Genomic DNA, 25,708 nt, shown 5'->3' with positions numbered 1-25,708 from the left:
AGAGGTGAAGGAAGGCAGCAGGCAACAAAGACATGCTTCCAAGGCAAAGACCAGGGAAAGCAGCTGTATTGCTGATAGACTATAAATAGGGCCCTGTGTTTTGGATGATCATGTCACATGACCTGGATTTTAACCTTTATTTTAAGCCTTTTCCAAAACTTAGAATTAGACCAAAAATGTACACAATTGTCTGAGGATGGTGCTGGACCATCTGACATAAAAAGGATACAGTTTGATGAAACAGCTTTAAATTTAAAAAAAAAGGTTGAACTACATGTCATGTGACATGATTAACCAAAAGACAGGGCCCAAACTATACAGACTAGTAAACTATGATTAGGCCTAGCCTATTTTCCAGTGCCGCGCCATCTGTGTGAGCCAGTGCTTACTTGCACCAGAGAGCTTTAATACCACACGCAACATACTACTTCCTGTTACACCTGCGACAAAGATCTAATGTCAATCGGAGACTGGCAAATTTATCCACAAGGCGTTTACAATCAGAGACAAGGTGTCTTCGTTTTAAATCGAACACAAACCTCTCTCGCAGTAGTCAGTACTGGCTTGCCCAGACAGCGCTGTAGTGGCTAACATGCTGACCAGACCGGACACGTCTCATGTGCGAGCATTGCAATATAAATGTATACATGCATTCCATCATTGCACCCACACTGCTCGCGAGCGTCTGCGCAGCCAGGAGCGAAAATAGAAATTTGTTCTAATTGTGATGCTCAACGCGCTTCAAGTCCTGCCTCTCCCATCTCCCATCTCCTCATTGGTTTTTAGGAGCATATACCCACGTGGGTGACTGAAAGATGAACTGAGGTCCACACTCCAGTTGGTGGTGGTAATGCACCTTAAAGTCGATTGTCAACCGCCATATAAAGTCCAAAGAAAAAGAGGCCTGAAGGAAGGAGAGATGACTAGAAATGAATTTGGTTTACCGTTTTATCAGTGGATTAATTGTTGGAGTAGAGCACCTTGTGCGTTTCAGGTAAAATAACAACCCAATGTTGATATCCCAGGACAAATTAGCTAGCAATAGCAAACTTGCTAGCTAAATTGCCATAAATGTTTAATGCTTTTCGAACGGTCCCCAAATTAATATAATTGGTTCAGAGTTTGTTTAGCAATTTCAACCTGCGTGTCCTGATCGCATCAGGTGTCAGTGTATAAAATCAACTTGCACGGTCTGGTCAGCAAGTAAGCGGCTACTGAGCCATTCACGGTGCCGCTAGTCTCACCTTCTTGGCCGACAGGGCCAATTTCTTGGCGGGCGGGGGAGACGTGGTGCTGGTGGGTGAAGATGTGACGTTGTTGAGGGCCAGGGGTTTTAGCTTGACTGTCTTCTGCTCCTCCGTGCCCACGCGCTCCACACTCTTGGCAGGGGAGGCCATGCCGTTCGAGACGTTCCTTGGGGGGGTGGACGTCCCACCAACCGGCGCACTTTTGGTACCCATGGAATCCTGGATGACAATAGCAAGCATTTGGTTCTGATGAATAACGTGACCAGAAACCAATGAAAGACAAACTGACCATCTTATATCTGTATGGTAAATCCAGTATAACATTAACATGACTGGGCTAAAGAGTAATGGGAACTATTACATTCTGAGTGAAGGAAGTACATGTAAATAAGACAACGTGCATTTTCCTCCTGTATGTGACCTCAATTATATAAGGGTACATTTTGTGCAGTTATAGTAGACAGACTGCCCGTCCAATAAAATTCATAATATATTAGAACTAGTGCTGTACCTTTGAGTCGGAGGTGTCTGCCGAGGAGGAGTCTGACAGCGACTTGAGTGAGGTAGATGCGGCCAGGCCCCTGCCCCCTTGGTTCCCGTGCCTCCGGTCTCCGCCGTCCGACCTGCTGCCCACACCGTTGGAGGAGGGAGCGGGGGTGCTGCTGCGCGCCTGGGGCTGCTGAGGAGGACAGGGCTTCTTCAGCTTCTTGAAGGGCTCCTCGATCAGCATGGGTCCGCCGGGTATCCTGGTGGGGGCGTGGGCGGAGGACAACGTCCCGTTGGACATCTTGTTGGGCTGCTGGGAGCCGTTGGCGCCGTTCCTAGACACGGGTATGCCCAGGCCGCCCTCTACGGACTGGATCTTACGCAGCTGGAAAGGGTCCAGTTTCTGCAGTGAAAGAGACATGTTTCAGTGACCAAGCCTTGGGACAACACTCCATACAAGACACCCAGGAGGCGATACAAAGTCCCCCTCAGAACAAAGAGGTAGAGCCAGCTTCATCTCATCAGCCAACAAATCAAATTTTATTTGTCACATACACCAAATACAACAGTGAAATGCTTCTTTACCATGCTTACATCAAGCTACTGAACAGTGGTATAATGTATATTACATGGTGTAAGGCCCGCTTCATCTCATCAGCCATCAGGCTACTGAACAGTGGTATAATGTATATTACATGGTGTAAGGCCCGCTTCATCTCATCAGCCATCAGGCTACTGAACAGTGGTATAATGTATATTACATGGTGTAAGGCCCGCTTCATCTCATCAGCCATCAGGCTACTGAACAGTGGTATAATGTATATTACATGGTGTAAGGCCCGCTTCATCTCATCAGCCATCAGGCTACTGAACAGTGGTATAATGTATATTACATGGTGTAAGGCCCGCTTCATCTCATCAGCCATCAGGCTACTGAACAGTGGTATAATGCATATTATTAACTGGGTGGTTCGAGCCCTGAATGCTGATTGGCTGACAGCTGTGGTATATCGGACAGTATACCACGGGTATAACGAAACGTGTATTTTTTTACTGCTCTAATTACGTTGGTAACCAGTTTATAATAGCAACAAGGCAGCTCGGGTTTGTGGTATATGGTGAACATACCACGGCTAAGGGCTGTGTCCAGGCACTCCACGGTGCGTCGTGCTTAAGAACAGCCCTTAGCCGTGGTATATTAGCCATATACCACACGCCCTCAAGCCGTAACGCTTAATTATAGTCTAAGGCCAGCTTCATCTCATCAGCCATCAGGCTACTGAACAGTGGTATATTACATGGTGTAAGGACAGTATAGTTCATGTGTCCTTATTTGAACCGTTCTGTATTGTATTGATTTCCATGCAAATGGACAATAAAAGTATCACATCGAAGGCAGCAAGTCTTTTCATACCGTATTGCTTTCAAACATTCTGATGATGGACCGTTCTGCCAGCCTGTCCCATACCTTGGTGACCTGCGGAGAGGACAGGGGCCTGTTGAGGTTGGTCTTCCTGAACTGCTCTGACGTCGCAACGTTCTTCCCCATTCCCTGCTTGGTGATCTGGCCATCCACGTTCTTCTTGGTCTCTGGGATCCTAATGAGCAAAGAGCAGGTATGGTCAATATGTATGGTTACTAGCTACTACTGCAATCAGTCGCTAGTAACCATCCGACCAGCAACAGATACTTGAGCTATGCTTGATCTAGCTTGCCATGTAGAATGGAACCAATGGAATAGTTCTAACAGTTGGTAGATAATGGCGCTTGCAACACCAGGGTTATTGGTTCGATTCCCACGGGGGACCAGCTACTGTAAGTTGCTCTAGATAAGAGTGTCTGCTAAATGACTCAAATGTCATGTAAAACGTAACAGAGTAAACTCTAAGCTAAACACTTTCAGGGCTCACTTGAAAAAGGTCTCAACGTAAAAGGTATTTTTCAGACATCTGTATTTGACCCAGGTCTGGTAACTCTATTGTTAAAGTCTTACCTCAGGTAGAATAGGACGTAGGCTTGCTGATTGAGGACTACTTTGATGTTACTGGAATGGACCATCGAGTCATTCATCTGGTACCATTGCCCGTTGCTGGCCTGTGAAGACAGCGGAAATATAAATGGGCTTTTCTAAATAAAGTGAAGGGACATCCCACAGTAGAGACTAAACACAGATTAACAAACATACTGTTCTGATAGATTTTCATTGTCACTGTTCTAAATGTAAATTATCCTTCAGACTTCCAAACAAAATCCATCTCAAATGTTCCGTCTCAGGCCTACCATCAGGCTCCTTACCTTGACATAGCAGTAGTAGTGGCCAGCATGACAGCTGTACCCAGAATGCACCAGGACAGCATAGAGGCCGTACATGACCGGGTCCCCCATGCTCTGAGACATGTAGGGGCGGATGTTCAGGAACTCTGGGTAGCCAACGTCCTAACAAAAACACAGGCGAGATAAGCATCAGGGGCATGTTCAGTAGGGAGCAACTTCCTGAATTTGTAAAAAAAACAAAAACATTTATGTTTCATTGCAAAGCGTTTTGCAATGGTGTGCCCTACGGACTACAACCCAGTTAGGGTGAGAACTGTTGCTCTGAAACAGCATTTTTAAACAGAGTAATGACTAATGTTGCAAGAGGTTTACCTTGGTGATTTTTCCTCCACTGAAGTTGGCAAACCTCTTGAGAGACAGGGTCAGAACATTGGACGTTCGATGGACTGTGAATCGCTTTGTTGCCGGAACTTTCTTCTTACACCTGATAAAGTGTAAGTGTGTTGTTTATAAAACGTCTATAACACTAATGTGGGCCTTGTGTATGTCTACAATATCAGTGTGTTAGAAGTTACCACATCATTACTCAGAACTTACTTGGCACACATGTAGGCGTTCTCTCCACTCAACACGTCGGGCTTGACAAAGAGCTCCAGGGCTCGGACGATATTTGCTGCTTGCTGAAAAGGAAAAAAAGACCACTCAACACAGGCATGAAACCAAAAGGACAGACGGAAGACCACTCAACACAGGCATGAAACCAAATAGTCATCAGCTGAATTCCATTGGGACAGCAAACACACATCAATTAACTCTTTATTCTGGCTGAGGGATAAATCAATAGGACCACCGATCTGACAAGAATTTATAAGTACCATTCTTCCTAGGTTTCTGCCTAGGGAGTTTTTCCTAGCCAATGGGCTTCTACATCTGCATTGCTTGCTCTTTGGGGTTTTAGACTGGGTATCTAGATAAGCACTTCGGTGACAACCGCTGATGTCAAAAGCGATTTATAAAATAAATGTGATCGATTGATTAGATCTGTGCTTGTGAATTATTCAAGGACAGGAGGAAGATACATTTAAAGTAAGCAAGCAAGAGACTTACTCGAATCTCCACAGCAATGTCCAAGTAAGGGTCGTATGTGTCCGACACACTTTTGCAAATGGAACACTTAACTGAAAGAGGAAAAATATAGAATTAATCCACTAAGGCAATTTGCCAATATGCCTTAAAAAGTAGTTCATCAATGTAGCAGGGTTGGGATCAATTCCATTTGAATTCCAGTCAGCTCAGAAAGTACAAATTCCAGTTCCAAGATAATTGGAATTTCAGTGTAGTTCCTGAATTGACTGGAATTGAAATGGAATTGACCAACTGTGCAATATAGTAGATTGAAAGCTGTACCTCGCGACCTGAGGTAACCTCCAAAGATCTGGTGGACCAATGTGGTGGCCTGTGTCGTCCGGTCTAACCTACGACCCAGAGAGAGAAATACATTCAAAAACACAAAGAATCATCCAAAAATGACAGAAAGAGTCTTTCTGAACACCCACATTCAATTCAATCCACATGTCAGTGAGCTATAATTAACGTCCTTCACTCAATGACTGACAAACTTACTTGGGGTAGCCGTTCAGACAGGCTTTCTGCATGGCATCGATGGTGTAGCGTAAAAATTCATGGGCGTCTTCCTGGCTACCGAACCGAAAGTGCCTGGCAATTTCTGCAAGTTCAAAAAAGAAACACCCTGTTAGAACAATACCAAAAGCCTCAACTCCATCCCTTATGGCCTCATGGGAAACTATCTAGAGCACACAATACCAGCACGACCAAGCCAATCTTCATCTTGTGTTTTTGTCTCCGATGTTGGTTTGATGTTGATTCTAACTAATGGGCTGTGCTGTGAAAATACATTACTGTCCTCAGTGGGGGGGAATTACCTGTCCATTATCAGCAGGACTACAGCATGAGACCACCCTGAGGCATTAAGCCATTCAAATGAGTCTCCTCTTAAATGGAGGGAGAAACAGAGACCTAAACACACTACAACCTGCTACAGTCTCCTCTTAAAGGAAAGGTTCACCCATTTTCAATGTTGTATTGTTATCGTGCATCTCTGAGTGATGATCTATCAATTCCCCGGGTCATTTCATGTGTATCTGCGTTGTTGCCGTTTAAGCAGGCAGAAATCTGGCTTGTATGACGTAGCACTGTGATAAAGTAGCTCTTACTACACTGGAAGTTAATAGGAATAGGACTTTTAGATGGTGAAACAGTTTATCATACATGTCAGATTTCAATACTGGCCGATGTCTTAACTCGGGAGGAGGTCTTCTCTGGAATGAGCCATTGATCATATTCCTCCCTGGAGAAATGTGTCATTTCATGGAGGATCTAGAACACGTCATAATAGTCTGCCTCTTTAGTCCAGAGTGCCGGTGTCAGAGATATTATACAAAGGAGATAGGAATCCAATGAAAGATGGAACATGTAATACTCCACCCAGCAGACTGTGGACCAATCATGTTCACGATGTCATGCTGCGTCACTTGGTTGCTAAGCTAATCGTCACGCAATCCCTTCTCAAAGTCAGTGGATATGTCGAGAAACGTGCCTATTTTCCTGCAAAGTAGGTAACGTCACGATTCAAAAGCTATACAATATTACAGATGGCAAGTTAATCTTACATCTAGGAAAAGATTTGTAACGTTGTAGCTCTTGTTGACAAAATTTGTGCTAACGTTGGGTTGAACTAGCGCCCTATAAACTCGCCTTCACTCCTTGGAGAGCGCACCTTGTCCTAGAATAGCCCAGAATGCACCGTGTGGCCTATTGACATGCATCGGCAACATTTTCCATCACCTTAAAAGTATATCTGTCGTTGCGAATGTCAGACTCCACTCTGAGGCACATTGATGTGCAGGTTGAACGTGGTGAGATTGTAGACTGCAAAACTGATAATGGTGTTTTAGGCAATTTTACAGCTAACTAGCTACGTTACATGCTGATAGTGTCTTTGGTATTATTGTGTGTAGCTACTTTTGCTAGCTAGCTAGCCAGCCCATAGCAGATTTGGTAGTCGACTGCAATAGATTTCCAGAAGGATTTTCCATGTTGCTACCAACCTTGTTATAACGCCAAAATGAAACATTTGTTCACAAAAAATTATTCTCAGTGTTATTTAACACCGTAAATTAAAGGAATGAGTGGCTTTGGGTGGATTTTTCCTTTAACAGGAGGGAGAACCAGTCTACAGTCTCCTCTTAACAGATAGAAGGGGAAGGAGACACCACAAACAAGAGTAAAATGGAGGAAACGGTGTGTGTGAGGAGAGCAAGAGGCTGGCAAGAGTGAGCGAAAAAGGTGAGGGAGAGAAAGTCTCAAAATCTTATAGCCAGGAGACAGAGGAAGCTAAAGGAAATTCAACCATCTGAGCAGAGTAGACTGTAGATAAATTATAAGCATTTCTGTGGGTTTGTGCAAATGCTGCTACCCTGCTACACCTAGCCCGCAGTCACAAGGAAACAGAGGGCATCGTAGAGAGAGAGCACTGGATGGGGGAGAGGGTATTGCAGCAACAGAGAAGGAAAAAGACAGGGTGGTAAGAAGAGGTGGACAGGACCAAGAGAAGGAGAACAGAAAGGTGATCTCTGTGGACTCAGGCACATCGCAGGGCTGTTCAATGTCGCTCCAGGAGGGCCAAAACACTTCTGGTTTTCATCCTCTCCTAAAATGGGACTAATTCAGAACTGGTACATCAGGTAGAAACAAAAACCAGAAGTGTTTCTGCCCTCGAGGAGCGGAATTGAACAGACCTTCACTAGAGGACTCTACTACTGCACACACCATAAGGTACAGTGAGGGAAAAAAGTATTTGATCCCCTGCTGATTTTGTACGTTTGCCCACTGACAAAGAAATGAACAGTCTATAATTTTAATGGTAGGTTTATTTGAACAGTGGGAGACAGAATAACAAAAAAAATCCAGAAAAACGCATGTCAAATGTAATAAATTGATTTGCATTTTAATGAGGGAAATACGTATTTGACCCCTCTGAAAAACATGACTTGGTACTTGGTGGCAAAACCCTTCTTGGCAATCACAGAGGTCAAACGTTTCTTGTAGTTAGCCACCAGGTTTGCACACATTCAGGAGGGATTTTGTCCCACTCCTCTTTGCAAATCTTCTCCAAGTCATTAAGGTTTCAAGGCTGACGTTTGGCAACTCAAACCTTCAGCTCCCTCCACAGATTTTCTATGGGATTAAGGTCTGGAGACTGGCTAGGCCACTCCAGGACCTTAATGTGCTTCTTCTTGAGCCACTCCTTTGTTGCCTTGGCCGTCCGTGTGTTTGGGGTCAATGTCATGCTGGAATACCCATCCACAACCCATTTTTAATGCCCTGGCTGAGGGAAGTATGTTCTCACCCAGGATTTGACGGTACATGGCCCCGTCCATGGTCCCTTTGATGCGGTGAAGTTGTCCTGTCCCCTTAGCAGAAACACACCCCCAAAGCATAATGTTTCCACCTCCATGTTTGACGGTGGAAATGGTGTTCTTGGGGTCATAGGCAGGATTCCTCCTCCTCCAAACATGGCAAGTTGAGTTGATGCCAAAGAGCTCCATTTTAGTCTCATCTGACCACAACACTGTCACCCAGTTGTCCTCTGAATCATTCAATGTTCATTGGCAAACTTCAGACGGGCATGTATATGTGCTTTCTTGAGCAGGGGGACCTTGCGGGCGCTGCAGGATTTCAGTTCTTCACGGCGTAGTGTGTTACCAATTGTTTTCTTGGTGACTATGGTCCCAGCTGCCTTGAGATCATTGACAAGATCCTCCCGTGTAGATCTGGGCTGATTCCTCACCGTTCTCATGATCATTGCAACTCCACGAGGTGAGATCTTGCATGGAGCCCCAGGCCGAGGGAGATTGAGAGTTCTTTTGTGTTTCTTCCATTTGCGAATAATCGCACCAACTGTTGTCACCTTCTCACCAAGCTGCTTGGCGATGGTCTTGTAGCCCATTCCAGCCTTGTGTAGGTCTACAATCTTGTCCCTGACATCCTTGGAGAGCTCTTTGGTCTTGGCCATGGTGGAGAGTTTGGAATCTGATTGATTGATTGCTTCTGTGGACAGGTGTCTTTTTTACAGGTAACAAGCTACGGTTAGGAGCACTCCCTTTAAGAGTGTGCTCCTAATCTCAGCTCATTACCTGTATAAAAGACACCTGGGAGCCAGAAATCTTTCTGATTGAGAGGGGGTCAAATACTTATTTCCCTCATTAAAATGCAAATCAATTTATAACATTTTTGACATGCGTTTTTCTGGATTTTTTTCTTGTTATTCTGTCTCCCACTGTTCAAATAAACCAACCATTAAAATTATAGACTGATAATTTCTTTGTCAGTGGGCAAACGTACAAAATCAGCAGGGGATCAAATACTTTTTTCCCCCTCACTGCATCCACAGTAAAGTGCAGGAAGAACACACTCCAAGTCTCCGCAAACTTAAACCAATAAAAATGTCAATCATTCACTGTGCCAAGCTTAGATTATATTACTGACATTAGCATTGATCCGAGTGGGTATTTCTGGCTTCAGATCAGGCTGAACTCAAACCATCCCTCCCCTCTCTATGTAACAGTGTGGTGGTTGTACCATCCCTCCCCTCTCTATATAACAGTGTGGTGGTTGTACCATCCCTCCCCTCTCTATATAACAGTGTGGTGGTTGTACCATCCCTCCCCTCTCTATATAACAGTGTGGTGGTTGTACCATCCCTCCCCTCTCTATATAACAGTGTGGTGGTTGTACCATCCCTCCCCTCTCTATATAACAGTGTGGTGGTTGTACCATCCCTCCCCTCTCTATATAACAGTGTGGTGGTTGTACCATCCCTCCCCTCTCTATATAACAGTGTGGTGGTTGTACCATCCCTCCCCTCTCTATATAACAGTGTGGTGGTTGTACCATCCCTCCCCTCTCTATAACAGTGTGGTGGTTGTACCATCCCTCCCCTCTCTATATAACAGTGTGGTGGTTGTACCATCCCTCCCCTCTCTATATAACAGTGTGGTGGTTGTACCATCCCTCCCCTCTCTATATAACAGTGTGGTGGTTGTACCATCCCTCCCCTCTCTATATAACAGTGTGGTGGTTGTACCATCGCTCCCCTCTCTATATAACAGTGTGGTGGTTGTACCATCCCTCCCCTCTCTATATAACAGTGTGGTGGTTGTACCATCCCGCCCCTCTCTATATAACAGTGTGGTGGTTGTACCATCTCTCCCCTCTCTATATAACAGTGTGGTGGTTGTACCATCCCGCCCCTCTCTATATAACAGTGTGGTGGTTGTACCATCCCTCCCCTCTCTATATAACAGTGTGGTGGTTGTACCATCCCGCCCCTCTCTATATAACAGTGTGGTGGTTGTACCATCCCTCCCCTCTCTATATAACAGTGTGGTGGTTGTACCATCCCGCCCCTCTCTATATAACAGTGTGGTGGTTGTACCATCCCTCCCCTCTCTATATAACAGTGTGGTGGTTGTACCATCCCTCCCCTCTCTATATAACAGTGTGGTGGTTGTACCATCCCTCCCCTCTCTATATAACAGTGTGGTGGTTGTACCATCCCTCCCCTCTCTATATAACAGTGTGGTGGTTGTACCATCCCTCCCCTCTCTATATAACAGTGTGGTGGTTGTACCATCCCTCCCCTCTCTATATAACAGTGTGGTGGTTGTACCATCCCTCCTCTCTCTATATAACAGTCACAGCCTCACTAAGGCACTGCAGTCACAAGCTGCAGTCACAGTGACACTCCCAACCAGTGTTATGTCATCACCTTATGCATACTGCTACTGAGTCTCCAGGGTGCTCTCTGGCACAATGCACCATCTACGGAACGATTATATATTACAATCGATGTACGGGTAAATAGCAAGAACTGACAAACATGCAGAACATAATACTGAATCAGATTTCATTAGCTAGGTTTCCATCCAACTAGTGAGATTTTTATGCAAAAATTATAAAAATCTGCATATAAACAATATGCACATTCTCACCAAAGATGTTTCCATCAAATTTACTTGTGGATAAAAGTCTGTGCGTGATGACGTAGTGCAAAATTTCCACATACAATTGAAGTCAGAAGTTTACATACACCTTAGCCAAATACATTTAAACTCAGTTTTTCACAATTCCTGACATTTTATACTAGTAAAAATTCCCTGTCTTAGGTCAGTTAGGATCACCACTTTATTTTAAGAATGTGAAATGTCAGAATAATAGTAGAGAGAACAATTTCTTTCAGCTTTTATTTCTTTCATCACATTCCCAGTGGGTCAGAAGTTTACATACACTCAATTACTATTTGGTAGCATTGCCTTTAAATTGTTTAACTTGGGTTAAACGTTCCGGGTAGCCTTCCACAAGCTTCCCACAGTAAATTGGGTGAATTTAGGCCCATTCCTCCTGACACAGCTGGTGTAACTGAGTCAGGTTTGTAGGCCTCCTTGCTCGCACATGCTTTTTCAGTTCTGCCCACAAATGTTCTATAGGATTGATGTCAGGGCTTTGTGATGGCCACTCCAATACCTTGACATTGTTGTCCTTAAGCCATTATGCAACAACTTTGGAAGTATGCTTGGGGTCATTGTCCATTTGGAAGACCCATTTGCGACCAAGCTTTAACTTCCTGACTGATGTCTTGAGATGTTGCGTCAATATATCCATATTATTTTCCTAACTCACAATGCCATCCATTTTGTGAAGTGCACCAGTCCCTCCTGCAGCAAAACACCCCCACAGCATGATGCTGCCACCCCCGTGCTTCCCGGTTGGGATGGTGTTCTTCAGCTTGCAAGCCTCCCCCTTTATCCTCCAAACATAACAATGGTCATTATGGCCAAACAGTTATATTTTTGTTTCATCAGACCAGAAGACATTTCTCCAAAAAGTGCGATCTTTGTCCCCATGTGCAGTTGCAAACCGTAGTCTGGCATTTTAATGGTGGTTTTTGAGCAGTGGCTTCTTCCTTGTTGAGTGACCTTTCAGGTTATGTCGATATAGGACTCGTTTGACTGTGGATATAGACACTTTTGTACCTGTTTCCTCCAGCATCTTCACAAGGTCCTTTCTGTTGTTCTGGGATTGATTTGCACTTTTCGCACCAAATTACATTCATCTCTAGGAGACAGAACGCCTCTCCTTCCTGAGTGGTATGACGGCTGCGTGGTCCCATGTTTATACTCGCGTACTATTGCTTGTACAGATGAACCTTCAGGCGTTTGGAAATTGCTCCCAAGGATGAACCAGACTGGAGGTCTACAATGTTTTTCTGAGGTCTTGGCTGACTTCTTTAGATTTTTCCATGATGTCAAGCAAAGCAGTACTGAGTTTGAAGGTAGGCCTTGAAATACATCCACAGGTACACCTCCAATTGACTCAAATGATGTCAATTAGCATATCAGAAGCTTCTAAAGCCATGACATCATTTTCTGGAATTTTCCAAGCTGTTTAAAGGCACAGTCAACTTAGTGTATGTAAACGTCTGACCCACTGGAATTGTGATAGATTATTTAACTTATAATTCACTGTGTCTGTAAACAATTGTTGGAAATATTACTTGTGTCATGCACAAAGTAGATGTTCTAACTGACTTGCCAAAACTATAGTTTGCTAACAAGAAATTTGTGGAGTGGTTGAAAAAGGAGTTAATGACTCCAACCTAAGTGTATGTAAACTTCCCACTTCAACTGTACCAAATAAGAGTTAAATGGGTTTACATTGCATTTTTCACTCTACTGACGGTTGTCACTGAAGATGTGTTACATAGTGAGTGTGCCCACTCTGGTCTTGGCACGTGAGCACTAGACACAGCTCACACTCGTAGATACAGTGTGGGTATAGCCTACATGATGATTATTATGACTAGAGAGAGATCATTTCTATTAGTCAAACGGCAGTCAAGCATCGATCATGACCAGAAAGGAGGATCAAGCTCAACACCTTGTACTTTCACCACCCTGTGAAGTTCATCACTTATTTCATCTGTAGTAAACTGTATGATTTCCTGAGTCGTAGTGGGAAGACCACACAACATGTCATCATGTGACTCCAATATGATGTTATTATAGCAATATTGGCACATTAAAGCATTTCTATTACTCACATAATTCATCTTAGACATAAAACCATCCCCACCGTGTCTAGCGTATTTGGTTTAGTTGACATTTGCTGTTTCCATCTGGCCCGTTGGGACATTTTTTCCCCCCGACGTACTTTACTCTCATAAAAAGGATGGATGGAAACCTGGTTAGTGTTTCTGAAACTAAACTGAAATCAAGAATATAACAGCCAATCAATATCATGTACCTTACAGGACAACAAAAATTGCAATGTTGCTAGAAACAAGCTTGCACTACAATTTTGAAAAACCAACGCCAACTCAAGACGGAAAACAGCTAAACAAGAAGAATACTACTTACTTTTTAGGTCTCGGATGAAGGAGACAGGCTTGATGGCATTTCCCGTGTTGGCAAAGGCTTGGATGATGTGGTTCTGCATTATACAAATCATACAGAAACCCGACTGGTGACCTGAAATGGACAGGAATAGAATAATGAGGTGAAGTCAAGTCACCGCCATTACCCCACCAGACTGGCCCAGTCACCGCCATTACCCCACCAGACTGGCCCAGTCACCGCCATTACCCCACCAGACTGGCCCAGTCACCGCCATTACCCCACCAGACTGGCCCAGTCACCGCCATTACCCCACCAGACTGGCCCAGTCACCGCCATTACCCCACCAGACTGGCCCAGTCACCGCCATTACCCCACCAGACTGGCCCAGTCACCGCCATTACCCCACCAGACTGGCCCAGTCACCGTCATTACCCCACCAGACTGGCCCAGTCACCGTCATTACCCCACCAGACTGGCCCAGTCACCGTCATTACCCCACCAGACTGGCCCAGTCACCGTCATTACCCCACCAGACTGGCCCAGTCACCGTCATTACCCCACCAGACTGGCCCAGTCACCGTCATTACCCCACCAGACAAGCAACCAATATGCTTGAAGACACATTTCAGTTGATGCATTCAGTTGTACAACTGACTAGGTATCCCCTTTTCTCTTTTACTCATGGGAGTAGAGCTGTTGGACATGTGGCCCTTTCCATCCAACCTTTGAGGTCATTTCTAGACAATATATTTGTCCATTTAAGGGACCTGTTTAGTCTCAAAAACTAGAAGCAAAAGATTTGTATTGCCCCATTTAGTGGTCTAGCTCTACAACGCCTATATTGTGCCATTCAAAAAGGTATCTAACCAGAGGTCAACTAAACTACTCACAGGCACGACTGTGCTCCTTGGAGAGTAGATAGTTGGCCAGGGGCGGTGTGTAGGTGAGACACTGCACAGTGGAGTTAAGGAAGCAGGTGTTGCCCAGGTTGTGGAGGCCGGCTCCCACCCGATAGACACGCTCCCAACGCATGGAGAGTCTGTTCCCAGGGAAGAGCATCTTCTGTGGGGCGGGGATCCCATCACTCTGGCCCCCACCCTGGTTGTCTGAAACTGGTGGATGGAGGAGTGAGATTAATTAGAGAAATTGCATGGATAATTCAGAAAAGCCATTGAGAATAGTTCAGACAAACTATAATTTAGCCTAACTCGATCACTTCACCAAAAACCCAAAGAGAGAGAAACACTCATGGTGAAGAATAGCTCTATTCAATTCCACCAAAAAGGTTAAGACAATGGGGGGATTAAGAATATCAAAGTGAGTTAATTCTGTGTGCAGTGAAACCCTGACTTAACAAACCTCTTGAATAGCTCTATGAGAGAGAGTACATTTCCCAGTCAACAGCCTTACCTTGCCTCCTGATCTGAGCGGGCTCTGTGCTGGCCCTCTGACCCGATGTGGCCCCCTCACTGCCGCGGGGGTTGAGGATCACATATTTGGTCTTGAGACTGTCCAGCTGATAGGAGAAGCCTTTGCTGGCCGGCTCAAACTCAATCTTCTGCAGCAGGACCTTCTTGGCCGAGGAGGCCAGCAGCTTGTTGAGGTCGCTATCGTCGCCCGTCGAGGAGTCCTTCCGGCCGGGCTTCAGGGCCTCCTTGAGCTTGTCCACTATAGGCATCGTTTGAGCATCACTGTGGATGAGACAGAGGGTGGGATTCAGGGATCAGACTCACCTTTGCTTACATGTACCAAGGAATTTGACCTGGTGAAATGGCACTGACATGGAGAACACAGAACAAATAATGAAGACATAATCCACACAGGCCTACAGTATAGACAAAGCAAAATCAGAACAATTACACACAATAAGAAGGCCAGTTTGAGACTTGTCAATTAAATCTAGGCTAAATTAAATATTTAGTCACATATGAGCAAACACTAAATTCCAGTGTGTATATAGATTTTCTTCAGCATGCCTATGAATAAAAGTCATGATACCATAATAATAATACATCTCGGAAATCTTACTGAGCAGCAATTGGTCTCAACACTGTGTAGCACATCCACAACATCCAGTCCACAGTACAGCAGCTTCATCACTCCCTCAGAGAGAGGCTACTGTAGCAGTGAATTTCTATTTCCTGTCAGTGAAATCCTAAACTGGCAACACAGACTGTAATCTGGCAACCCGGGCTGTAAGCGTGGAACTAGTGTTTTTCGGCGAGAGAGCAGCATATTATGTGAGCTGCAGCATATTATGTCAAGAGGACTGAGTATCTGAGGAGTCAGGCTGGGACTTGGCAGCCGTCTCTGTTGTTATGCAAGATAGTGGAGGCGGGCATGATGTGTGTTCACGCTCGTGCGTGTGTGCTTAGCGGTGAGAGGGACTCGACACAAGCACAGCTGCTGTCTACCAGGTCAGATACTCATGTTCAGTCTATTCCTACATCAATCAAGTCGTGGCCATACCAACCAGCAACCACCCGACAGTCCAGTGTCACAACAAAGGAAAGACTGGTGTGGTACAGTCATGCTGTTTGTTACATGTCCTCAGAATGCCTTCAGTTATTTCTACGTGCAATCGCTGTTATATTTGTTTTATTCATTCAGTTGCAACTGTTGATTATTTTTTCACTTCAGGGCCCATTTTCATAAAGCGTTAGAGAAGGAGTGTTGATCTCAAATTTGCCTTTTAGATATTCTAGTGAATATGAATACATGGACAGCGGGAAGCTGATCCTAGATCAGCACTCCTAGTCTGAGACGTTTCTGAATACAGGCCAGGTTGGTTATGCTCTAAGAAAAGCTACAGAATTGGTTTGAAAAGACACAGGCTATACTGCACGTCACTTGTGTGCTTAATATGTGACTGAGTAGTGAAATAGACTAGATGCTGGTCCTCTGTAGCTCAGTTGGTAATGTATGGCTCTTAAAACGCCAGGATACTGGGTTCGACTCCCAGGACCATATATATGTTAAATCTACACACGGATGACTAAGTTGCTTTGGATAAAAGAGTCTGCTATGGCATATCTCATATCTGTACCTACTGTCATATATCTGTGTCTACTGTCCAGCATCCTGAGCTGGTAAATCTATCAGAACACCAGCAACAACTGGCCCTTTAAAGGCAGCAGCCTCTTCAATAGGCCATCTCTGAGCAGATAACAGAGTGTAGGTGGACCTTTTCACAACCCCTGCCCTGTCTGCATGCGTCAGCCGTTTGGGCAGTGGAGTGAATGACTCCTGAAGGTGCCATTTCCGGCGCATGCCAACGTGCTGGCAGACAGAGTTGAATGGGAAATGATGACAGGGTAGTGACAGTAGGCTAATTGCTCCAACGCTTCCCTCAGTCCCAGTCCGCCTCAATTACAACGCACCCAGTGTGGACTAGGCCTCAATGTGCCACTGATCAAAACAAGTCAGCTTAAAACAGGTCTGTGGCTAGTGTTTTAGTTGAACTCAATGTGATTTTTTTCCCCCAAGTAGTACTGGCTTAAGATAAATATATAGGCAAGACTAGGTCAGCAGGTAGCCTAGGGGTTAGAGCGTTGGGCCAGTAGCCAAAAGGTTGCTGGATCGAATCCTCGAGCTGACACACACATACATACATACATACATACATACAAATCTGTTCTGCCCCTGAACAAGGCAGTTAACCTACTGTTCCTAGGCCGTCATTGTAAATAAGAATTTGTTCTTAACTGATTTAAGTCTACTACAAATAGGCTAGCTGGAATAGTCAGGATGAGAATGACTGAATAGGCTACATTCCATTAACTCAAAGATATGGTGAGCTGTTAAAAACCCAGCACGCTTAGAGTAAACAAAGGACTGCTACACAAACCTTGTGTCAACTTGATGTACGACCAGCAAACTATAGGGCTATATGTTAGTGATGCACTAGCATGCTGCCATTGAGGGGTTGAAAAGCACCGGGGAGAGGAAACAGCTCTGGGTCAACAGCACACAGACACAGGATGGATCACAGAGCAGTGTTCTGTTCAAACCCACAGTTGACAGAAAAGGGAGCGGAGCCTGACTCATCATTAGATCTGGCAGTGACGTAGCCGAGGGGGGAGAGCAGGGGGGCTGCACATGCAGCATCACACACAAGGGCAGACTAACCTTCATGTGCTGCTACTGATAGAATTAACAATCACACAGCCCACAGTGAGATGGAATGGGTGGAACACCTACAGGGATGTTCAGTTTATTCACCAAACCGTTTCTATAGGGCTGCTGTTCTACCCAACCATTGAACCATATAGGCTAGGTTACCACACAGAATGTTATACCACCGTCAGAGACACTGTGGACCCACAACACTACATACTGTTTTAATGACATCACAATCACGAAAACGTTAGGCTTTTTACTTCGATACTGATACCAGGATTAGTATCACAAAAGTCAATACCAAAATGATACCATGGCAACAAAAAGCATATTAGCCAAAGTCACAGAATGGCACTTCCAGACATAAACTCAGCTACCTGGCTGTTCAATCATTGGGCATCTTTTGAGTGCAATAAACACATTTGAACTTTTTCACGTCAACATTTTTCAGAGACAGCCATGCATGCATTAATTAAATCGATTCTACAATCAATTTGACTTTGTTTTTACCAATGTAACTACATAACAGTAATCATTTATTTGAATGGTAAATCTATTGATAAACTGGTTAAATCAAGATGTAGCCTATTCAAAATAAAGGGAAATGCATATTCAATAGGAGTGAGAGCATGCATGGAGTTGAGCTTGTTTTGGCTGATTTCATGGGGCTACAGATGGCAAACAATCTGTTTTCCCTCCAATTGGGAATAATTTTATTGTACTGATAAACAACATCTGCATAGAGGTAGCTTATTTCATTAAAGTATGTGCTCGCTCTTTAACCAGTAATGACATCATTCATGAGGCGGGGGGGGTGGGGGCATATCAGAGAGGAAGAGGTGAAGTGAGAAGTCTCACTTGCCAAAATACGCCCAAGGCATTTCTATGGGAATATTTTGGACCTAAGCTTGTCACCTGCCTTTGGGACAACGACTCCCGTTGATAGGGTGGAGACATGAGCATCCCATGATCCATATTCACAGAGTCAGTTTGCAGAGGTAATAGATAATCTTTCAGAGAGATGTGAGAAAGACCAATTAAGTGAATTAATAAAGTGGTGGTGGCAATCGGACAAAAAAAACAATTTTTGCATTTGGTTTGCAAACAAAAAAATGCCGACATGAAAACAGCAAGCTCCTGCCTTTATAAGTGTGCACATTATTATGTGCAAAATATAGGGTTGCACATTTTGGGGAATATTCAGAGGTGGAAACTTTTGTGGGAATTAACAGGAATATATGCAAATTATATATTAATACCATTTAAATATATATGTTTTTTGAATTGGATATATTTACCATATCATAGAGACAAACATAAACCTTAAGTAGACAGACAATTGTAAATTATTAAATCCTTCCAACAGAAAATTTAAAAAGCAATTTAGTTATGAATTGAACTTTAATGAAATGAGTTGACTCTTCACATGGGATGATTTCACAAAAACAAAAGGGAATATTGAATGATCCCAAATGATCCATCGCATCTCCCAAAAACATTTAACATAAATCTGTAAAATGATAGTCTAGAAACTAAAGCTTTGGTTGTCTTCCTCTCAGGCTTCCATGTCTTCTCCCTAGACCAATGTCCACCTCTTGAACATCAAACTCTGAGGCCTCACCTTCACTGTCACTTTCCAACCTTGTTGAAGATGGCTCGTTGTCAGGCTCAAAAAGCCTCAAATCTGCCTGGATTGTCACCAATTTTTCAATCCTTGTATTGGTCAGCCTGTTGTGTGCTTTGGTTTGTGTGTTCCCAAACAAGGACCAGTTGTGCTCTGAGGTGGCTGATGATGGTGGGATTTGGAGGATGATGGTGGCAACAGGGGAAAGAGCCTCAGATCCACAAAGTTGCTTCTACAAGGTGGCTGATGAGATATATTTTGGCACGACTACCATATTGCATCTCCATCCCAAAGCCCTTGCTTGGAAGTGTACTTCGCCAGACTGCCAAGAACCTTGCCCCCATCCAGGCCAAGGTAGCGAGGCACAGTTGTGATGACACCATAGGACTTGTTGATCTCTGCACCAGACAGGATGCTCTTGCCAGCATACATGGGGTCCAACATGTACGCTGCAGCATGTATGCGGTTCAGGCAGAAGTCTTCACGCTTTTTGATGTATTTCAGAACTGCAGTTTCCTCTGCTTGGAGTGACAGTGAAGTGGGCAGGGCAGTACGGATTTCTTCTCTTACATCTGCAAGTAGAGTCTGAACATCAGACAGGATGGCATTGTCTCCCTCAATCCGTGTAATGGCTACTGCTATAGGTTTCAGGGGTTTCAGGCTGCTTACCACTCTCTCCCAAAATGCATCATCCAGGAGGTTCCTCTTGATGGGGCTGTCCATATCGGCAGACTGATATGGCTCTTTCTTGGAGAGACTCCTTTCCCTCCAGGAAACTGTCAAACATGATGACAACACCACCCCAACAGGTGTTGCTGGGCAGCTTCAATGTGGTGCTCTTATTCTTCTCACTTTGCTTGGTGAGGTAGATTGCCGCTATAACTTGATGACCCTTCCCATACCTAACCACTTCCTTGGCTCTCTTGTAGAGTGCATCCATTGTTTTCAGTGCCATGATGTCCTTGAGGAGCAGATTCAATGCATGAGCAGCACAGCAAAATGGTGTGCTGTGAGGGTAGGACTCCTCCACTTTAGACCAAGCAGCCTTCATTGTCTGTCACCAGTGCAAATACCTTCTGTGGTCCAAGGTCATTGATGACTGACTTCAGCTCATCTGCAATCTAGAGACCAGTGTGTCTGTTGTCCCTTGTGTCTGTGCTCTTGTAGAATACTGGTTGAGGGGTGGAGATGATGTAGTTAATTATTCCTTGCCCACGAACATTTGACCACCCATCAGAGATGATTTCAATACAGTCTGCTTTCTCTATGATTTGCTTGATCTTCACTTGAACTCTGTTGAACTCTGCATCCAGCAAATTAGTAGATAAGTAGTCTGGTTGGAGGGGTGTATGCTGGGGGAAGAACATTCAGAAATCTCTTCCAATACACATTGCCTGTGAGCATCAGAGGTCAACCAGTTGCATACACAGCTCGAGCAAGACATTCAGCAGCATTTCTCTGACTAAGTTCCTCCATTGAGTCAAAAAAACCTCTGATTCCAGGAGGACCATGAGCTATTGCTATCGATAAGATGTCTGATTCATAATTTTCACCTCAAATAGAAGTAGAGGCACGTTTGTCAGAGGTTGCTTGTTGTGAGCGCTGAGGGAACTTTATGCACTTGGCCAGATGATTCTGCATCTTTGTTGCATTCTTCACATATGACTTGGCACAGTATTTGCAAATGTGCACAGCTTTTCCTTCTACATTAGCGGCAGTGAAATGTCTCCACACGTCAGATAGTGCCAGTGGCATTTTCTTGTAAAGATTATTAAAAAAGGAGTAAAAAAAATACAAAACAAATACAACTCCAAGTACAGATAACAAGTTAAGCATTTAGATTAAACTCCTTTGTAAGATAAATGTTTTAAAATGAAACATGTATGGAAACAGGTGAATTAACACTCAGTAGACTCAAGCAAGCTAAAACTAACTAGCATAAATTGTTCACAAGTTAGAAATGATTTAAACATTTTGCTGTAGGCTACTATTTGCTAGTTAACAAAAAATAATGTCATAAAATATATTCACCCCACCCAGTATTGTAATCAAAACTTAACAGAAAGCATGTAGTCCTTGGCTCAGACAGTGTAGTAGTGTGGGCTCAATAGCATCTCATTAGTGTGCAAGATCTTGAGAATAAGCTGTACATGTGATGGAAGAACGCAATGCAGAGGGGTGCAATTCCATTGAATTGGGGATAGTTTAACTAAAATATGCCACAAGACCAGAATTTCCTTACATGTATCCCACAAAAAAGGTTCACTGTTATAAGCTAACTTTTTGATGAATTCCCCAAATTCACCAGGAAGTTGCCAACCCTTTGCAGCCCTAGCAAAAAAACAAAGAGACTGAGGATCAGAATACAGACCCTCAAATGGTTAAGAAGATTCCAAGGGTCTTTAAGTAAAACCTCCACTCACCCGGGGCACCAGGCCATGCAAAACGAACTCCACCAATATTACATTGAGTCCTACCATGACAGAATCAAAAAATATAATTTATTATTATGCTTATTCTGTGCACACATCTCTTTTGGATGTTACTGTACATAATAATGTGCACATTATCTCAACACTAATAAAGCAGCTCAACGTTTGCGTGTCGGCATTTTCCCCTACGACAATAGAAACGCTGGGGGATCAACTAAGGAATCATCGTGAGCACCACAGTCCTGGGGTTGAAGATTGATGGAATTAACGATAAGGAGATGGGTAAATGTGAGCACATCCAAGTTGTTACGATTGTATTAGTCGTGTGGTGTATGCCCAGGATTAGCTACTTGCCACAAATAGTATTACAAACCTGCTTCTTTTTTCTTTTTTTAACAAACCTGCTAGTTATAAGGTCAAATAGTCCATATGTTTCGACTTGGAGGTTCAGCATGGAAGATGCTGAATCTCAAGTCTTAACATTGGCTATAAACCCAGCGAGTCCCATTGCTGGACATTGATATTTTCAAACACTTAACACTGTACTTCTGTCGGGAAACTAGCAAACTTCCCTGACTGAGACTTGACCAGTGTTTACAAAAAAGTATGCACAGGATTGTTTAGTGTAGCTAGCAAGTTAACCTAGATATTCCAGTAATGTACTGTTTACTAGCTCGCGCTCTCCCCCTTAAGTACAACAATACCATAGTTCACTAGCTTACGGTTATCTACTGCAAAGGTAACATGTGTTTGTAGATTGCTAGTTAGCTAAATAAGACACGGCGACGAAGTCGCTAGCAAAGATTTTACGGACAGAGCAAGTTAGCTAGCCAGCCATGTTGGCTGCAGTAACTACTAACGTTACATAGTATGTTAGTAGCTAGCAAGCAAGCCAGGTTAGACTACATACTAGACATTTTAGCTAGCTTAGCCATCCAACGTTAACTAATCTGCAAAGCGAGCCAAATATATTGCAATTTTTCGTATGACATGATTTTTATTTCATTATTATGGGGCCTCGTTCAATATGTACTTATCTGTGTATCTAACTTGCTATTTAGCTAGCCAACTTGACCAAGGCAGTGTAATTAGCAAGCTCGTCTATCGTCGCTAGCTAGTCGGACCTGGTTTGGTCAAAATGTCTCCACGCGGAGTACAGTGGGTCACGAGAGGCAAATGTTAGCTAGCATCTGAGTTGGAAACACGTAACTTTAGTTACTACGCTAGCCGATAAACAAACATGCTTTAGATTAAGGATAATAGTTAACTTTAGTCGTTACATGTATCTATTTGCAACAACTGAAAACTGTCACTGAATGGGTAGCTAGCTAACAAAATAACCACGTAACATCAGCAAGCTAACTGTTTACTGCTAGCTTTCTGGTTAGCAACTTTGCTAACGACTAACGTGGCGTCTCGATGCTGCAATGTGGTTAGCTAGCTACCCCCCAACCTCCTCACAATATCCGTCAGATGTTTAGTCGTTATAAAAACAGATCGATAGACTGATCATTCTTAAATATCATTACTAACACTCACCTTAAATTCAATCATCCGAAAACGACGACTGTTTGGCGATAAAGACACTCTGCCTGGCTACAGTTCCCTAATTGTGTTACATTCTTTCCCCCATGCTGCATTCTGAGAGGGTGTGGGCAAGCATGACTGACAGATTTGTGAAGCCAATGAAAATGCAGGTTAGCAAATCAAATCAAATTGTATTTGTCACATGCACCGAATACATCAGGTGTAGACCTTACAGTGAAATGCTTACTTACAAGCCCTTAACCAACAATGCAGTTCAAAAAATAGATTTAGGAAAATGTACTAAAAAAACTAAAGTAAAACATTCAATAAAAAGTAACCCAATAAAATAACAATAACGAGGCTATATGTATGGGGTTCAGGTACCGAGTCAATGTGTGGGGACACAGGTTAGTCAAGTTAATTTGTACATGTAGGTAGGGGTAGTGACTATGCATAGATAATAAACAGCAAGTAGCCGCAGTGTAAAAACTGTGTGTGTGTTGTGTGTTGGGGGGGGGGGGGGGGTCAATGTAAATAGTCTGGGTGGCCATTTGGTTAATTGTTCAGCAGTCTAATGGCTTGGGGGTAGAAGCTGTTAAGGAGCCTTTCGGACCTAGACTTGGTGCTCCGGTACCGCTTGCCGTGCGGTAGTAGAGAGAACAGTCTATGACTTGGGTGACTGGAGGTCTTTGACAATTTTTTGGGCCTTCCTCTGACACCGCCTAGTATACACAGTACCAGTCAAAAGTTTGGACACACCTACTCATTCAAGGGTTTTTCTTTATTTTGACTATTTTCTACATTGTAGAATAATAATGAAGACATCAAAACTATGAAATAACACATATGGAATCATGTAGTAAGCAAAAAAGTGTTAAACAAATCAAAAAATATTTTATATTTGAGATTCATCAAAGTAACAAACCTTTGCCTTGATGACAGCTTTGCACACTCTTGGCATTCTCTCAACCAGCTTCATGAGGTAGTCACCGGGAATGCATTTCATTTAACAGGTGTGTCTTCTTAAAAGTTAATTTGTGGAATTGATTTCCTTCTTAAGCCAATCAGTTGTGTGACAAGATAGGGGTTGCATACAGAAGATAGCCATATTTGGTAAGAGACAAAGTCCATATTATGGCAAGAACAGCTCAAATAAGCAAAGAGAAACAACAGACATGAAGATCAGTCAATCTGGAAAATTTCAACAACTTTGAAAGTTACTTCAAGTGCAGTCGCAAAAACCTTCAAGCGCTATGATGAAACTGAGGACTGCCACAGGAAAGGAAGACCCAGAGTTACCTCTACTGCAGAGGATAAGTTCATTAGAGTTACAAGCCTCAGAAATTACAGCCCAAATAAATGCTTCAGAGTTCAAGTAACAGACACATCTCAACATCAACTGTTCAGAGGAGACTGCGTGAATCAGGCCTTCATGGTCGAATTGCTGCAAAGAAACCACTACTAAAGGACACCAATAATAATAAGAGACTTGCTTGGGCCAAGAAACACAAGCAATGGACATTAGACTGGTGGAAATCTGTCCTTTGGTCTGATGCGTCCAAATTTGAGATTTTTGTTTCTAACCGCTGTGTATTTGTGAGATGCAGCGTAGGTGAAATGATGATCTCCGCATGTGTGGTTCCCATACACAGTACCAATCATGAAGGAGGAGGTGTGATGGTGTGGGGGTGCTTTTCTGGTGACACCGTCAGTGATTTATTTAGAATTCAAGGCACCCTTAATCAGCATGGCTACCACAGCATTCTGCAGCGATACTCCATCCCATCTGGTTTGCGCTTAGTGGGACTATCATTTCTTTTCAACAGGACAATGACCCAACACACCTCCAGGCTGTGTAAGCGCTATTTGACCAAGAAGGAGAGTGATGGAGTGCTGCATCAGATGAGCTGGCCTCCACAATCACCAGACTTCAACCCAATTGAGATGGTTTGGGATGAGTTGGACTGCAAAGTGAAGGAAAAGCAGCCAACAAGTGCTCAGAGCTGGCCAAAATCCATCTCGCTCCATCTTGTCCCACTGGGCTTCCTCTCATCATCATATTTGGTGGTGAGTGAAAACGCCAAACGGATAGTTCAGATTCATACATCCGGTGAAACATATGGCTCATTGTTCTATCTGTGGTAACATGCTGGAAATCCAGAGGATTTCATTGATTGATATAATTGAAAACACAGTGCTTGGCTGTTATGTAACAACATGAATTATGGCATGTTATTATGGCATGTCTGGCACACCACAAGACATAAGCCTTCCTTGTTTTCTGTATTTCATGTTTTTAATTTCGCAATAAATCTATCATACCCCCCAATTTTTTAAAATGTTTATATAAGAATATGAATCACTTATTGTGCACATCCAATCTCAAATATGAGATGCCCTCAATTAAGAATGTGCACTTTTGAATCTAACATAGCCTTGAACTGTCACATAAACAATAATGGACCTCTACCATTTTCAATGACCCCTACACTAAAGTTCATTCCATCCCATGATTTTGACCTC

General features: G+C 43.6%; 1 protein-coding gene across 3 annotated transcripts in view; it reads right to left on the bottom strand.

Moving 5' to 3' along the window:
• LOC115207311 (ubiquitin carboxyl-terminal hydrolase 36) overlaps positions 1–23,308 on the bottom strand; it is a 37,235-nt gene extending 13,927 nt beyond the window's left edge. For 2 of the 3 annotated variants that reach the window (XM_029774306.1, XM_029774315.1), the window contains exons 1-14: positions 23,198–23,308; positions 14,894–15,174; positions 14,374–14,595; positions 13,505–13,615; positions 5,631–5,733; positions 5,415–5,482; positions 5,115–5,185; positions 4,605–4,687; positions 4,380–4,491; positions 4,029–4,169; positions 3,727–3,827; positions 3,148–3,331; positions 1,759–2,136; positions 1,245–1,466 (exon numbers count right to left, since the gene is read on the bottom strand). In XM_029774306.1, coding sequence (XP_029630166.1) covers positions 1,245–1,466; positions 1,759–2,136; positions 3,148–3,331; positions 3,727–3,827; positions 4,029–4,169; positions 4,380–4,491; positions 4,605–4,687; positions 5,115–5,185; positions 5,415–5,482; positions 5,631–5,733; positions 13,505–13,615; positions 14,374–14,595; positions 14,894–15,161 — 2,064 coding nt within the window. In that variant the 5' untranslated portion in view covers positions 15,162–15,174; positions 23,198–23,308. The remainder of the gene's footprint in view (positions 1–1,244; positions 1,467–1,758; positions 2,137–3,147; positions 3,332–3,726; positions 3,828–4,028; positions 4,170–4,379; positions 4,492–4,604; positions 4,688–5,114; positions 5,186–5,414; positions 5,483–5,630; positions 5,734–13,504; positions 13,616–14,373; positions 14,596–14,893; positions 15,175–23,197) is intronic. The other variant, XM_029774324.1, reaches the window with a different exon arrangement.
• Positions 23,309–25,708: the final 2,400 nt, after the last annotated feature.

The sequence above is a fragment of the Salmo trutta genome, chromosome 1, assembly GCF_901001165.1.
Source record: "Salmo trutta chromosome 1, fSalTru1.1, whole genome shotgun sequence".
NCBI classification, from domain to species: Eukaryota; Metazoa; Chordata; class Actinopteri; order Salmoniformes; family Salmonidae; genus Salmo; species Salmo trutta.
This window is presented reverse-complemented; position numbering and strand designations above follow the sequence as displayed.